This window comes from Panthera onca, chromosome D2 (genome assembly GCF_046562875.1).
Source record: "Panthera onca isolate mPanOnc1 chromosome D2, mPanOnc1 haplotype 2, whole genome shotgun sequence".
Taxonomy (NCBI): Eukaryota; Metazoa; Chordata; class Mammalia; order Carnivora; family Felidae; genus Panthera; species Panthera onca.
In genome coordinates, this window is record NC_138349.1 from 28,905,967 (window position 1) to 28,922,925 (window position 16,959).

General features: G+C 41.5%; 1 protein-coding gene across 1 annotated transcript in view; it reads left to right on the forward strand.

Annotated features, from left to right (window-relative positions):
* Positions 1–551: 551 nt before the first annotated feature.
* The window catches only part of PKD2L1 (polycystin 2 like 1, transient receptor potential cation channel), a 31,453-nt gene continuing 15,045 nt past the window's right edge, over positions 552–16,959 (forward strand). Inside the window, exons 1-2 of the mRNA XM_060641759.3 lie at positions 552–1,368; positions 1,909–2,022. Of these exons, the coding sequence (XP_060497742.2) occupies positions 1,143–1,368; positions 1,909–2,022 (340 nt within the window). The 5' untranslated portion in view covers positions 552–1,142. The remainder of the gene's footprint in view (positions 1,369–1,908; positions 2,023–16,959) is intronic.

Consider the following 16,959-nt stretch of genomic DNA (forward strand, 5'->3'; position numbering starts at 1 on the left):
TTCCCCATTGGTGCTCTGTCTCTCTCTCTCAAAAATAAACATGAAAAAAAATTTTAAAAAGCAGACCAGTGCTGATAATTCTCATAGTTCCATTATGTGCTCATGTTTACAGCCCTCGGTCCAGTACCTAGCAGAGTCATAAGACAAAGTTGTCAGCTGAGCTGAGTCCAGATATCTACTCTTCTTAAGGAGTTCCAAATCACACTGTCCTTGCCCTTTGCTCTCTGATACATTCTCCCAATCAGGGCTTAGCCTTTTCCCTAGGCTGAGCTTCATACCTTTGAGAAACACTTTTCTGCCAGTGTAGCTCTCTCATAAGCCATAGGAGGGCAGACCTCAGAGAAAGGATATAGACAGTCTGGACCTCCATAGTGCCCCCCACCATCGCGACCTCATCAGCAGTCAGGACCCTGCCCCTTAAGTGTCTAAAACAGGGGCTCCTCCTGCCTCTTTCCTTTCCCCAGCTGTAGGGCCACCACAGGGGACAGCCCAAGGTGAGACATTAAAGGGGCCTCAGACACCATTGAATGAACCTGGAAGGGGGGCAGCACTTTCCAGTCTCCTGTCCCTGGCCTTGGTCCCTAGCCCAATCCATGTCGGCCCTTTCAGGAGCTTTTAGTGGAAATTAGCCCAGACCCACAACGGAGTCTGCCAGGCATCCTCTTTTGCCAGCTCCTCCCACTGCTCTTTCATCCCCTCTTCTTTCCGACTGGGACCCTCCCCCCCCCCCCCAACAGCCACCAGGCCCATCTATAAACAGCCCTCCTCTCCTCCCGGCACACCTCTCTCACTCCTCCTTCCTTCCACCCCATCTCCACACCTCCCTCCCAGTCTTCTCCTTCTCCTGCCAAACCCCTGCCTTCTAGCTCCCTCCCACCCCCCTTTCTCCAAGGTAGAGGAAGAAAGAGCCCCAGACAGGACTGATGGCCATTCTCCACCCCCTTCTGTCTGCTCCCTCCCCACAGCTAGTATAGATTCTCCCTACAAAAGGCAGGAAGCAGAGGCTTTCTGAGACCAGCTGTTCTCTCCCTCTCTTTCCTTTGCCTTCTGCTAACTAGACTGGACTGTTTTGCTCCCTCTTTCTTCAGGTGACAGCGGGTATCTGACGTGCCAGGTCCCCTACCTCATTCCCCGCGAATGCTATGGGAAGTCCCAAGGGGCAAGAGCTCCAAACTATGGGGAGAGGAGCCTGGGACAACCCTGCCTACAGTGGTCCCCGGTCCCCACATGGGACACTGAGGATCTGCACCATCTCCAGTGTGACACCCCCTGAATCCCAGCCCAAAAAGCCTGAAGATGGACCCCAAAAGAAGGCATACAGGACCCTGGTGTCCAACTGCTGCTTCCAGATCTGCCGTGGCATCAGAGGTACCTGGTGGGAGGAGGGTTCTTTCAGGATACTGGAGTTAGAAGAGGGGTCCCAAAAGCTTTGGGGGGAGATGTGATCTAAAGAAGAGGTGGGATGTCAATATCTCTTTGGGCTTTATGAATTGTCCCTTAGAGCCGATGTCCCCAGAACACAGAGGCCAGTCTCATGGTCTCTCAGAGAGAGAGCCTGGTGCAGTCATCTCCATCTCTGGGGACCCAGAAAGGTATGTGGGAGTTAGCTGGAGGGAGGGCATATTTGTGATGATACCCTAGATGGCCCCACCTGAAACAAGGACCTCCTTTCCAGGTCTTCATTCTCTAATACCCAGTGTCTTTTCCACTATCTACCTCAGGGTGTTTGATGAAGGAGGGCAGGCTTGAGTGTGGTTAGAGTAGCCAGATTCAGGAAGATAATAATACGGTGATGTGTGAGGAGAGAGCCAGAGTAGAAATAGGAGTAAAGTCCAGGGACTGATGGGCCAGGCAACTGGGAGGAACCCTGCTCTTAGGGATCCTAGATGTCTCTCCTATGTCCCTTAGGACTTTGGGGAACAACCCTGACTGAGAACACAGCTGAAAACCGGGAGCTGTATGTCAAGACCACCCTGCGGGAGCTTTTAGTATACATCGTGTTCCTGGTGGACATCTGTCTCTGTGAGTAACATTTGTCTCTGTGTCTCTGTGAGAAGCATCTATGCATACAACATCTGTGTACACACTTCCGCAGCAACACCCGTGGAGATGGCATCTGTGTGTGAGCAGGTCGTGTCCTGGGATTGATACCTTTTCAGTTAAAGATATTTTTATTAAAAAGAATTTGTCAGGGCATCTGGGAGGCTCAGTCATTTAAGTGTCTGACTCTGGCTCAGGTCATGATCTCCTGGTTCACGAGCTCTGCCCTGACAGTGCAGAGCCTGCTTGGGATTCTTTCTTCCTCTCTCTCTCTCTCTCTCTCTCTCTCTCTCTCTCTCTCTCTCTCCCTCTGTGTGTGTATGTCCCTCTCTTGCTCATGCTCCTCTCACTCTCAAAATAAATAACAATAAAATTTAAAAGAAATTTTTGTCACTGAGTTCAGGAGAAGAAGGCAGATTGTTAGAAAGCTATTAAAGTTGTTTTGTCAAGCATTATGAGGGGAATACAGTTTTTAAATTCAAGTTCCTGGCACCAATTCAGCCGCCACCATGTTCTTTTGGAAAGTGGAAGTTTTTACCCTTCTGTAAAATGTGGAAAATGGTTCCTTTCTATTTGGAACAAAAATAGTTTGGTGGGTTTTACATGGTTGTTATGCTATGTCTGATCCCCGTTTCTTTAGAGGCAGAAGGAAAAAGGTTCAGCAGGCCTTAGAGCTCAGATTCCTGATAAAGGGGTTAAAGATGCCAGTGCTATGGTGGTCAATACAGCTAAGATTCTCCCATGTGAGAGATCACCATGCCACAGACATTGAAGCAAGCTTATCTGAAGTTCTGGGAACTTCCCAAACTGGGAAGGTTTGGTATCTAAGTTGAAAGAACCCAGTGAAAGGATAAAACACTGAGCCATGAAAGGATAGAGTCAAATAATTATAGATAATAACAAAGGTGCACCAAATAGATGGTATAAGGCCTATAGATAGGATGCTTTGTACATAGCCAATGGCTTCTTCAAAAACTTGCACAAGTGAATTTTAGCTAGTTTCATGGAGTTGTGTGTGTACGTGTGTGTTAATTAAACTGAAGTTTGGACCCTACAACTAAGGTGCCTCCATTATTACATGACCTTATACTCCACAGAAAGCTCTGTTCTTTTTAGGATGCATGAATCTTTTGAAAGTGTCTGAAAACATAAGTGTAGATGGAAAATGTCATCATCTTAGAGCCAACTGCATTTATGTGAGCCCTGTAGGAAAACTGAGCAGAAAGCACTTTCTCAGGTTGCACTCTGTTGGGACTTACTCTGTGGGAATAGAAGGGGCAGTTCTGAGTGTTTACCATGGGTCATCAGCACAGAGGGAAAGGAGACAGTGTATGCGGGAAACAACAGTCGACCAAGTGTACGTTCTGTGGGGGCCATTTGATTCCTTTCAGCAAGTGACCATCAGAAATTCATTTGTTGACATATTGATTTTTTGTCTTAACCATCTGTTAGGAAGGAGTGTCCTCTCCTTTTTCATATCCCATGATAGCAGCTGAAACCCGCAGGGAGAGCCTTTCTATATAAATGTCTCTATTTCCAGATTAGCCTCTGGAGCAAGATTGGGAGGTTCCTAGCTCCCCAGAGTCATAGTGAACCATTTCTGACTCCTGTGTATGGAACTGAAGGGGGTTGAAGTTGGGTTTCTGGAAGCCCACTGAGAATATTTAGGGGCATTTTAATGCACCGGTGAATGCTAAATGGTCTGTGACTTGCCAAAGTCTGAGTCATAAACTCAGTCCAATAAGTGCAGAGTCCCTGAGCAGCCAGATTTAGAGGTTGTCCAGTTCAAGGACACAGAAATCCCTTCTCTATGATTCCTCCTGTGGTGCTCTGTCAGGTGGCCAACTAGCCCCACCCTGGGAAATATCCATGGGGATTTCACTATTTCATGGGGCAACCCATTCTACAGCTAGGCAGGTCTATTTAAGGGTGGCTATTGTGTTGTTCTATTAGGATGCTGTCTTCCAAGAGCTTCAATGACATGTGTTTGGAAATCCACCTTTATCAGTGTGCTTTTCCCTGTCAGTTCCTATGGATTCAGATGTTTCAGGACCCATATTTGGTATTAGGGTCAATACTGTGGCATAATGGAAAGATATGAAGGTTGGAGACAGACAAACTGGATTCAAATACCAGCTCTGGCACTTACTGGTTTTATAACTTTGGGCACTTTCTTGTTGCTAGAACAAGGATAATACTATTTATCTTATGGAGATAACATATATAAATAATCTAACCCAATCACTGATAGTAATTATCTTTGTATCATCTAGTGGAATTTCAATATACTCACTTGGTCCTCTAGAGTGGTTATAAAAAAAATACCTCTCAAGAAAGAAGCAAATCTGAAAAGGCTACATATTGGGACACCTGGGTGGCGCAGTCGGTTAAGCGTCCGACTTCAGCCAGGTCACGATCTCGCGGTCTGTGAGTTCGAGCCCCGCGTCAGGCTCTGGGCTGATGGCTCGGAGCCTGGAGCCTGTTTCCGATTCTGTGTCTCCCTCTCTCTCTGCCCCTCCCCCGTTCATGCTCTGTCTCTCTCTGTCCCCCCCCCCCCAAAAAAAAAAAAAAAGTTGAAAAGGCTACATATTGTATGATTCTAACTGTGTGACGTTCTGAGAAAGGTAAAGCTATGGAGATAGTAAAAGGATCAGTGGTTTCCAGGGATCCGAGAGGTGAGAGAGATGAGTAGGTGGTGTGCAGAGAATTTTTAAGGCAGTGAAACTACTCTGTATGATGATATTATAATAGATACCTGTCATTATACATTTGTCCAAACCCATATAATATACAAAACCAAGAGTGAACACTGATATAAAGTATGGACCTCAAATAATGATGTGTCGATGTAGAGTCATCGATTGTAATAAATGTACCACTCTGATGGATGATTTTGATAATGGGGGAGTCTGTCCATATGTGGAGGCAAAGGTATATGGGAAATCTCTGTATCTTCCACTCAGTTTTGCTTTGAACCTAAACCTGCTCTAAAAAAGTAAGGTCTATTTGGTTTGTGGTTGGCTTCACAGATAGGCATATAGGGCTAATATCATTTGAACAGCACCATTTAAGTTAAGGCATTTTCTCCAGAAGACCTCAGTTTATCACTACAACCACATCCTTGTTGTTATTAACAGCACACACACCAACCTTTTACTGAATGAAAGCACTACGCTATGTGCATTATCTTGTTGACTACTCACAGTGATTCTAGGATATTGGTTCCGTCATCACTCCCATTTTATAAATCCAGAAAGGTTTAGATATGTGAAATAGCTTGCCCAGGGCCATACAGCAAGTAAGTGGCAGAAGCAGGGATCCAATTCAGTGGCTGTTGGCTTGATTCAGTTATTGAGACTTTTAACCAGAATCTGCTACAGCCTCTCTGCATGTCAATGTGTTACACATTAATTTATTAACACCCATCAACATCTTAGCAAGGAAAACTACCCATCCTACCTTAGGAGAAGCATAATTTTGAGAGAATTCTACCAGCTGGTTATTTTTCTTTCTTTTTATTGTTGTATTTTAAAAATGATATAAAAACATTAAAGGACATTTGAAATATAGGTCACCTATAATTTACCGCCACAACCCCATAGATATTGTCACTTATCACCAGTCCTTATCCACATACTTACATATTTTACCTAGTTGTATCATATGGTTCCCTTCACTTACAATTGTATCTTAAATACTTCTTCATGTTCGTAAGCAGTTTTTATATTTTCATTTTAATGACTACAGTCACATCACAATTAACTATAATACTTCTCTTGTTGTCTCAGTATTTGCCAACTATAGGTAAATGTATGTATACTTGGTACTTTTTGCCATTTTTGTTAAATTATTTCCTTTGGAATTTCCAGGGAGGGAGATTACTAGGCCAAAAGATAGGAATACCTTCTTAATCCTTGCTATGTGGTGTTATCTTTGCCTTTGTAAGGGATCATACAAATTTATGATGCCACTAGTACTCTGAGATCAGACCAATTTTGTCACAATCTCACCAACATTGGATATTCTCATTTGTAATTTTTGTTATTAAGTAGGCATAACATGGTACAATTTGCCTTAATTTGCCTTTGATTATCAGTGAGGATGGACAGTTTTCTCAAGCTTTAATTTATTATGTGTATCTACTTTTGTGTAAATTGTTTAAGGAAGGCATGTTTTAAGAGGGACAAGAGAGGGGATGGGGCGTGAAGTTTGGAACATTAGACCCTAGGGGAGGGACCAACCACCAGGAGGCTCATTTCCAGGATTTGGATTCCTGGGGCTAGGAAAAATAGCCTACTTTGGCCTGGGACAGGCCCTCATAATCTATGGTGGGCAGCCATACTGACCACATTCCTTTTCCCATATGCTTTATTCTAGGACCTGGGTGGCGCTAGATACCAGAGCTATTAGGAGTTTCATCAGCGAAAATAGAGCTATCTTTTTTATGCAGGCGGTGTGGGTGAAACATCAGTCTTCCCACAATAACCCTATCAGTTGGGCAGCCTTTTAAGTCTTACAAAGAGGTTTTACGCCTATTATCTCATTTGGTCTTGACAACAATCCTGTAAGGAATAGATATTACTTCCATTTCACAGATTAGGAAGCCGTTATTATTGTCATTATGAATAGTTCAGGAGCGATCAGTAATTCAGAACAGTCCCTGATGGGTGGATTTTGTCCTCTTCCTCTACATAGAAAATGCTGGAGAATGATCTTCTTGCCTCCACTCCTCCCCTCCCACCATCCTGATATTTATGAAAGGGCTTCCAGCGCTTTGTCTTCTTGGCAGGATGGCTGTAGCCTTTTGTTGTTGGAGGAAACATTGAAGGTCTTTGTATGAAAACAATGGCTGTTTGTTTTAGGAGACAGTATTGTTATCTCGAAGGTGCACCTGGGACTGGCCCTGTATAGGAGCGGCTCTGAGACAGGGCACGGCTGGGTCTGGTCACCATGCAGTTGGGGAGGAGGGCACAGACCCTCAATCTTTGGTGACTTGTGCCTCCACACCAACTAATGTCAACTGGATGCTCTTTATTCATCAGTGGTTGTAAGGAAATGCCTATCTCTGTTCACTCTGCCTTTTTTGAGTGGATCTCAAGGATCTGTTCATAGATTGGTAGAATCCTGCATTAACAGGAGAAGTTGAAGTAAATTTGGAGTCTAGGAAGAAGATGTCCTTCTTTTTTTCTTTATTGAGATATAATTAACATACAACATTGCATTCATTTTAGGTGTAAAACATGATTTCATATATGTATGTATTGGGAAATGATCTCCACAATTAGTTTAGTTGACACTCGTCACCATAGTTACTTTTTTTCTAATAATGAGGATTTTTAAGATTTAATCTCTTAGCAACCTTCAAATATACAATACCGTATTGTTAACTATAGTCATCATGCTGGACTCATTAATCTTATAATTGGAAGTTTGTACCTTTTGACCACCTTCACTGATTCCACTTCCCCTCTCATCCCCCTGTATCTGACAACCACCAATTTATTCTCTGTATCTATGAGTTTGTTGGATTTTGTTTCTGTTTTTTTGTTTTAGACTCCACATATAAGTGACATCATACAGCATTTGTTTTTCTCTGTCTGACTTACTTCACTTAGTATAATGTCCTTAATGTCCATCCATTATGTTGCAAATAGCAGGATTTCCTTTTTTGGTGGCTGAATAATATCTCATTGTACATGTGTACTGTATTTTCTTTGTCCATTCATCTGTCAATGGCCACTTAGGTTGTTTCCATGTCTTGGCTATTGTAAATAAAGCTGCAAGGAGCAGCAGGGTGCAGATATCTGTTTGAGATAGTGATATCATTTTCTTAAGATAAATACCCAGAAGTGGAATTGCTGGACCATATGGTAATTCTAGGTTTTCTTTTTTTAATTTTTTTTAACACCAGAGCATGAGCAGGAGAGAGGCAGAGAGAGAGGGAGACACAGAATCCAAAGCAGGTTCCAGGCTCTGAGCTGTCAACACAGAGCCCGATGCGGGGCTTGAACTCAGGAACCATGAGATCATGACCTGAGCTGAAGTTAGACGCTTAACTGACTGAGCCATCCAGGCTCCCCTGGTAGTTCTAGTTTTAATTTTTTGAGGAACGTCCGTAGGAAATGTCTTTCTTGACTGGACATTCCTAGAATTGGCAAGGAAAGGGACAGAAACATATTGGAGGTTCAGGAAATGTCTGTGGGTGAGCTCTCATACCCTATGTGACTGTAAGGATGGCAGAAGATAATTGGTCACATAGAATCATGACGTTAGTGAAGGTATGATGGTGATGGGAAGAGCAATGGGACCTGGAATAAGACGACATGGTTCAAATGACAGTACAACCAGTTATTAGCCATTGCCTTTAGCAAGATAGTTCAAGATACATAAATCCCTGGAAACCCTGATTTCTTTACATATCAGATGATGGTAATGACCACCTCTGTAAGATTGGTGGAAAAGAAGTAAGTACAAATAGAACAGTGCCTGGCATATAGTAGGCTTTTAATAAATACCAGTTTATTTCGTTTATAAGTTAGGAAATAATTGAAATGTAAAGTTTAACCCACTGGAAGCCTGAGATCTGAGAAAAGCCTGAGAAGGCATCAGGATAATGCTTATGAAGGATCGGAAAGACTAGGCCCTCTAGAAACAGTTGCTGGGGATCAAGTTTGGCCATGGCTAGGAAAAGCATGAAATCATGAAATCATGAAAAGCATGATTTCATGCTTTTCCTAGCATGCTCAGTTACCTATGGCCCACCCAGACACAGAAAGTTACAAAGTCCTTCTGGTACTAGGGTGAAGTGATCTGAGCCAGCTCTACCTAAATAATAGAGATTTAGGCCCACTAGCACACTTTGGCCTATATTTACTGTAGTAGAATTCCCTGGTGCCCCAGAATTCTGAGGGCCTGGATCACTGTTACAAGACTGGTGAGCCTGGACATATCTTGTTGTCCAATGCTAGATGATAACCTGTCATTTAGTTTTCCCCCTCATGAGGCTGTCACTGGTCTCTAGGAATACAGTAGTACATTTAAGTGCCAGTTCTTGGAATCAGGGAAAGGCTTTTTACCTACAACTATGCTTTGATCAAGTACAAAGAGCAGGCAGCAGTAGCTGATAAAATCTAGCTATTCTAGATTTTTATAAATGAGCTCAGTTTGGGGCACTGCTGGTGTGAGTAGCCAGAGAAAGAACATGTAGCTCTCATTCATAAAGCATGAGTCTGAGTATTGACTCTGCCTCTTGCCAATTGAATGACCCTGAGCAGACCATATAAATTTGAATTTCATGATTCATAGTGTTAAAAAGAAAACCACAGGACCCAAATGGTGTCACTTAGGTTAAGGCCCCACGTCAGTAAATGAAGACTTACTACCTGACCCAATTGCAGTTTCAACCTCCCAAAAATGTAACCTTTAACCAGTTGCCATGGGAATTGCCTGGCCAACACTAGGAAATTTACTGATAGGTCCCTTCTGTTCCGCATAGAAGGGCGATCTTGCCTAAAACAATGGCTTCTTTGCTAATAATTTCCTTTTTCCACTCCCTCTTTAAAAACCTTTCCTTTTCTGAAGCCCTTTGGAGCTCCCCTCTACTTGCTAGATGGGATGCTGCCTGATTCACAGATCAATTAATAAAGCCAATTAGATCTTTAAAATTTACTTGATGGAATTTTGATATTTAACAATAGGAAAACTGCTCGTGGGCAAAGTGGGATAGTTAGACCATGTCTGACAAGCTGTTGGGAGGTATTGCATGAGAAAATGCTTTGAAAACAATGAAACATGGTACACAGGTAAAGGATTATAATAACGCTGGTAATAATTTCCTTATGCTATTCGGTGGTGGCAACAGTAAGTCTATGATTTTAAGTTCAAGTACATCGTTAGACCTGTATGGAGGTTCTAGTCACAGATATAAGGCAAAGGGCAATATTGTCAAAGTTGTGCTCCAAGGACCCTGGGGCCTCCTGAGACCCTTTCAGGGGGTTTGTGAGGTCTTCCCTTACCAAATTACATGTCTGAGAGAGGTCATATTTTCTTCATATATATGTCTTTTTTTTTAATTTTTTTTTCTTTCACATTTATTATTGAGAGAGAGACACAGAGCATGAGCAGGGGAAGGGTAGAGAGAGGGGGAGACACAGAATTTGAAGCAGGCTCCAGGCTCTGAGCTGTCAGCACAGAGCCCGATGCAGGGCTCAAACTCACAAACTGTGAGATCGTGCGTGACCTGAGCCGAAGTCGGTAGCTTAACCAACTGAGCCACCCAGGCGCCCCTCTTCAAATATATTTCAACCAAACAACATACAACAACATGTTGAATTCTGAAGCAGATGTGAGAATCCAGCAGTATTCTTTAAAGATGGACATTAAACAGGCTTGCAAAAGGGTTAAACAATCCCATTTTTCCTCACCAAATTTATTTGTTTTGTTTTAGAAAATAATTGCTTTTCATAAAAATATGTTGTCTATATTTATGTATATTGGGTTTGTTATTGTTTAAAAATGAATCATTATTATAAATGCTTAAATTTTTCCTCAGTTTTAATTTCTGTAAGGTAATTATTGTTAGATACAACCCAAATTAAAACTTTTTTGAGTTCCTAATAATTTTTAGGAGTCACAAAAGTGCCCTGAGAACAAAATGTTTGACAACTGCTTGTTTAGAGAATGAGTCTCAGTCAAATCATATTGTTTCTCAGCATGGAGTATTCAACAAATGAAATATTGAGAGCTTATTAGCAAAACATTCAAACTAAGGACAAGATCCTGGCTATTCACACATTCATTCTTTCAAATATTTATGAAGTCCTATTACCTCGGTCAACTATTAAAGGCTTTCAGATACATGAGATACACACTCTGCCTTCAGGGAGCAAGGGAAGCCAACACATAAACCGACAGTGACACACAGATGGAGAGGTGCTCCAGGGTGACAGCAAGGTGGACAGAAGGTTCAGAGAGACCTGGGAACTCTCGCAGGTCTCAGAAGCAAGCAACTATTCAAGTCTGAGGAAACCCAAAGTCATTGCCATTTGTGTGTGTGTGTGTGTGTGTGTGTGTGTGTGTGTGTGTGTGTGTTGCTGTTGTTTTGTTTTAACATTACTGGCTCTCAGCCTGGAGTAGGCAGGGGTGGGAGCAAGAGCCAACTGAGGCCTCAGGCTATGAATATGCAAGAGCTTTGCCAGAGTCAGAGTCTGGAAGGGCAATGAAAGGAAAATATAAAACAGTGTTTCTCCTCATTCCATTCCAAAAGAATTCTACCCCTTGTCCCCCAAAACCCTGGGAATATCTTTATTAAAAGTTTAACTAATACATAGTTCTTTGTTAAAAACAAAAGTCAAATAATATGGAAAATGTTAAAGGCCACTATTATTAAACACTGTAAATAGTTTGGTGTATATCATTTCAGCCATTTTCCAGGCACTTATATTTGAATTTTAGTGAAATGCACTCGTTTTATATAATCCTCTAGAGAATGCTCTGAGGATTTAACCCTTCCCTCATTTCTAGGTCGCAACTTTCTTCTGCCTACTGTCCATTTTAAGAAACATGAGACATTTGGAATCCAACTTTATATAAATGACCTAATAGAGTTAATTAGAACATGTGAGTAGAAGGAGGAATTGCCCAAGAAGAACAGCAACAATAAGAGGATTTCTTCTTTTTTTCAAGTTAATTATTTATTTGGAGAGAGAGAGAGAGAGGTACATGAGCAAGGGAGGGGCAGAGAGCAAGGGAGAGAGAGAATCCCAAGCAGGCTCCACGTTGTCAGCACAGAACCCAACGTGGGGCTTGGTCCCATGACCATGAGATCATGACCTGAGCTGAAATCAAAGTCAGATGCTCAACTGACTGAGCCATCCAGGCACCCACGTCTTTCCTGAGCCCCTCAGGAAAAGAGGATTTCTTTTTTCTTTTTCTTTTTTTCTAAGAGGATTTCTTAACAGGGCACTTCCTACTGAGAAAAGGAAAAGGATTTTATATACTCAGTAAATAGTTTTAACTAAGAGATCTGTGATTAGACTTGACTTTTCTTAACATCGGAATTTTGTGTTGTCAGTTTGTTGACTTCAACTCTTTTTCCGTAATTTTCCTAGAAAAATTCCTTTTCCAAAGTACCCATCTGACGTGGAGGTATTCATATGAAACATTCACAGGAGTTTATTTCTCTCTCTCGTAACATTCTGAGGTATGAGAAGCCCTGGACTAATATGGGGCTCCACAGTCACGTGGAGCCCAGGTTGCTTCTACCTCACTGCATTGCCATTTTCAACGTATGCCTTCTACCTCATGCTCCAGCTCCTGCTCTTAAGTGCATATTACAGCCATCAGGAAGTAGGAAAGTAGAAAAGGAAAGTACATTCCATCCTTTTAAGGACATGAGCCGGAAGTTGTAAGTGGAAGCCTACTACTGCACTCACATTCCACTGACCAGAACTTGTTCAGGCACCATAACTAGCTGCAAGGGAGGCTGGGTAATGTGGTATTTATATGGGAGCCATGTGCTTCTAGATAAAATTACATGATCATGTAAGAAGGGGAGGAAAGGTATTGAGGAATGACTAGTAGTCTATGCCAAATAGGGGGAGAACTCTTGCCCATAATTTGACATGGGAGTGGCAACAATTAATGGAACCCAGAGAAACCAAGGCACTTATAACCTCCCTGATACAAAATCACCAGGGAGGCTGATGAGGCCTGATAGTTTTCCACCATGAGTGGGTATTAAAGTATTTCACTAAACTATTGTGAAACTATTATCAGAGACTGTTGCAGAGGCATAAGAAGTGACAGTTTCAGGGTTCTTTATTTTATTTCACAAGAAAGAAGAATCACCCTGGAGAAGTTAGCATAAAACAAACTTCCCTCCCTCTCAAATTATATGACCAAAGCCAAACTGGATCCAGTGTGCTAAGAAATAGGTAGAGATGTTTCAGAGAGCTTCTCCGCAATCCAGGTGATAAGAGGGGCTCAGGAAGAGGCCATCCAAGTAACCACAGGGTAAATTTATAGGATTGGTAAAGCCCAAGGAACTTCCAACCCTTCAACAATTGGAAGATTGATGGAACAGTGGCGTTCTATCTGCACAACGACTGTCAGGGCTGGGTTTGGGGTGGAGGGAAGAGACCTCCAGATCGCTAGAAAAAATCCTTGCTTTTCCTCACAGCTATCCAGATTAGGAAGGAGTAGTTGTCTTTTGAGTTTCAAAAACTTGAAGGCACAGAGTTTCCAACAGAGGAGTAGTATTGACATATAAAGGAATTATAATTATACACTCGCTGGCAGAAGCACCCCAGCTTTTCAAGGTTCTTTGTCATTTAGTTGGCACTCTCCTGCCCAAGGAGAGGGCTGCTAGAAAATAACAGCTAAGTTCCATTAAATAGTAATTAGGACCAAGGAAGGAGCTCAGTAGCATATGATGGCCTAGATGGCAATCACCTGGGGAGGTAGGCACACAAAGCAACTGCTGACTTCTTGTTACTGCTCTGAGCTGGGAAGGTCTTCCAGCAGTTCAAAAGAGAGGACTTAATATTCAGTCTCTACTATAAATATTGAAATGGATAAAATCAGGTTATTACCCAAGCTCATGATGATGGTGGTGATTAATAATTATTACAGTTATGCTTCTTTAATAATAATAATATATTATGCCCCACCTGAGCCAGCTTACATTAAAGGCACCTGAGCCAGCTCAAAGGCACCTGAGCCAGCTTACATTAAAAAGCACAGGACACGGGAGTGCCTGGGTGTCTCAGTCAGTTAAGCATCCAGCTCTTGATTTCGGCTCAGTCATGATCTCATGGTTGTGGGATTGAGCCCTTCGTTGGGCTCTGCACTGATAGTGTGGAGCCTGCTTAGGATTCTCTCTCTCCCTTTCTCTCTGCCCCTCTCCCACTTGCACTCTCTCTGCCTCTCTCAAAATACATAAATAAACAGTTTCTCAAAAGCACAGATGCAATAAAATCTAGCCCATTAGAACTATAATTTTTTTTAATTAAAAAAAAATTTTTTTAACGTTTATTTATTTTTGAGACAGACAGAGCATGAACAGGGGAGGGGCAGAGAGAGAGGGAGACACAGAATCTGAAATGGGCTCCAGGCTCTGAGCTGTCAGCACAGAGCCTGACGTGGGGCTCGAACTCACGAACCGTGAGATCATGACCTGAGCCGAAGTCGGATGCTTAACCGACTGAGCCACCCAGGTGCCCCTAGAACTATAATTTAAAAAATTGGCAAAAGAAATGGGAAAACATAGGGGGGAAGACACCTTGTACCAGAAAACTTAAGATGAACAAAAGTACTGCAAATAAGAACAAAGCCTGAGATTCCTGGCACCCAAAGCAAGAAGAAAACATAAACAGGCTGTGCAGTTCTCACTGGTAAGAAAAAGCACACCAGTTAATAAGGAGACCCTAGTTCTGGGAAGAATTGGCTTTGTTGGGTTTTATATGAGACATGGAATATCGTAATGGATAAAAGCAATGTTAAAGACTGAAGCTACTCTTCTTTTGGCTGTCTTTTATATCTGCCTCCTTTAAAATCCATATTAAATTCTCATTCTTACATAATTTTTAGGAGTAGCGATATACTCTACAGACATATGTACACATTTGTGTATGTATATATGTGTATAGGCATATATATCCATATATATATATATATATATATATATATATATATATGCTTATACATACACACATATATGTGTGTGTAAATTTTTATTGTATTCTAGAGACCTGGATTTACCCAGAAATAAAGCTTGGAGAGCCTTGAGGAATTAATTGTAGGTATGTTCCTAGAATATCATCATCAGTCGGTTTAGTCAGTAAGCCTCCTTTAATACAGGGTGATTAATGTATTTTAATTAATGTAGATTTGGCACAAATAAGCTAAAGTCATTGGCTGCTCTCCAGAGATGTTCCAACAGTAGCAGAAGCCTTTCTACCTCTATTTTCTTGGAAATAATGCCATCTTTTTGAAAATGTCATCGTTTCCACATAAGTAAGGATCATGTTACAAGGGAATAAAATGCAGCAAAACTGGCTTAAACCATATGGGATTTATTGTCTAGGTAATGAAAGTCCAAAGGAGGGTAGGGTTCAGGGATGACCCATCCAGTGACTTAATCATCAAAGACCTGTCTATTTCTATTATTCAATTCTGCCAGCTGCACAGATTCATCTTAGGGCTGAATCCTCTGGGACTTTCTCATTCATATCTATTATAAGAGAGAAGGTCTTATAAAAGACTCCAGAAGTCTCTCTTCATGACTTCTTTTTTTTTAAGTTTATTTATTTATTTTGAGAGAGAGAGCCGAGTGGGGGGAGGAGCAGAGAGAGAGAATGAGAGAGAGAATCCCAAGCAGGCTCCATGCTGTCATCACAGAGCCCAACGTGGGGCTTGATCCCATGAACCATGAGATCATGACTTGAGTTGAAATCCAGAGTTGGCTGCTCAACCGAGCCACCGAGGTGCCCCTCTTTGTGATTTCTTGACCTGAAATGTGTTACATGCTCATCCCTTAACCTGTAATGGGGCCAAGGGAGGGGTATTCATGGATTAGTTTAGGTCTAAGCTTCCCACCCAAATCCAAGAGCCAGGGTTGAATTCAGCTTCTAGCAACATTCATGAGATGATACGCAGAGGTGTGATATCTCAAATAAAATCATGGTATTAACCAAGAGAAGATCTTAAGGAAGCAGTCACAAAGTCTAGTACAGCATCCAGCACCTGGAAATTTTAACCTATGACTTGGAAACAAATAGGAGGAAAGATTTTTAAAAATAATTTTATGATTTTTATGTTGTATTATTATTATAGCATTAATTGAACTCCATGGGAATGAAGAGAAATAAAATCCACCTATTACACTACTCATTCATTGAAAAGTCCATTTTTCCTTCAAGTTTTTACATACCTAGTATTTTTGTAAAGTATTTCATTGTCATGATGACAAAGAAACAATTTTGCATTCTATGTTTATTACCATTTCAATGGCTTTGTAACACTCCAACAAGTGACTCGATCATATCATAGTTTACGTCAATATTGCCTCTTTGTAGGATATTTAAGTTGTTTACAGTCTTTTGATACTATAAATAACCCAGGTAACATTTTTGTACATGCGAGTTTTTCCTTCTTTGGGCTCACCTATGTCAAAGTATGACTCTTCATACAGATTTATATACAATTATCTGCTATTGTTTATACTAGAATGAAGGACTTTGGAGCTTCTTTTAAGATGGTGATGTTTTGAGTTTACTAATAGCTTTTTGCAATTCACCTCCTAACTCAGATATTGGACTCTTTAAATAGAGTTTTCTTATAAGGGCACCTTATAAACTTGCATAATACTAAACATTTGGCTTGATTTTTGGAAGGAGAGTTAGAGTCCCTAATCAGAAGGATTTGAGTGGTAGAGGAAATATTAGTGTAATGTAGAGTGATGGCTAAATTCATGGTCTTTGGAGTAAGGCAGACCTGGGTTTGAATAGAAGTTCTACTCACTTGCTGTATGATCTTTGGACAAGTTATTTAACAGCATAAAATGCAGATGGTAGTTCCTACTTTCTGAGGTTTTTTTTAGGCTTATGGGAGACAATGTGTGCAAAGCCCAGTGCATAATGTGTCAGTAATGGCGGTTATTATTATTTAGCAACTGTGAATTTGATCTGAGGCCAAGGTTAAAAGGCATGATATAGTGTATGCAAGAGAACTTAGTTCTGTCCAAGAAGGGGGAAAAAAAATCAGATACTCTGTGCTGGATGGTGAGCCACCACCTGGTCTCTGAATCTTCATAGCATTCTCAAGCAGTCATTGTCCAGTGTCTGAAAATGTCCTGAAGTGAGGCCCTCACTATATCAAAAAGGAAGTAACGTACTGACATATGGACATTCAATATACTTA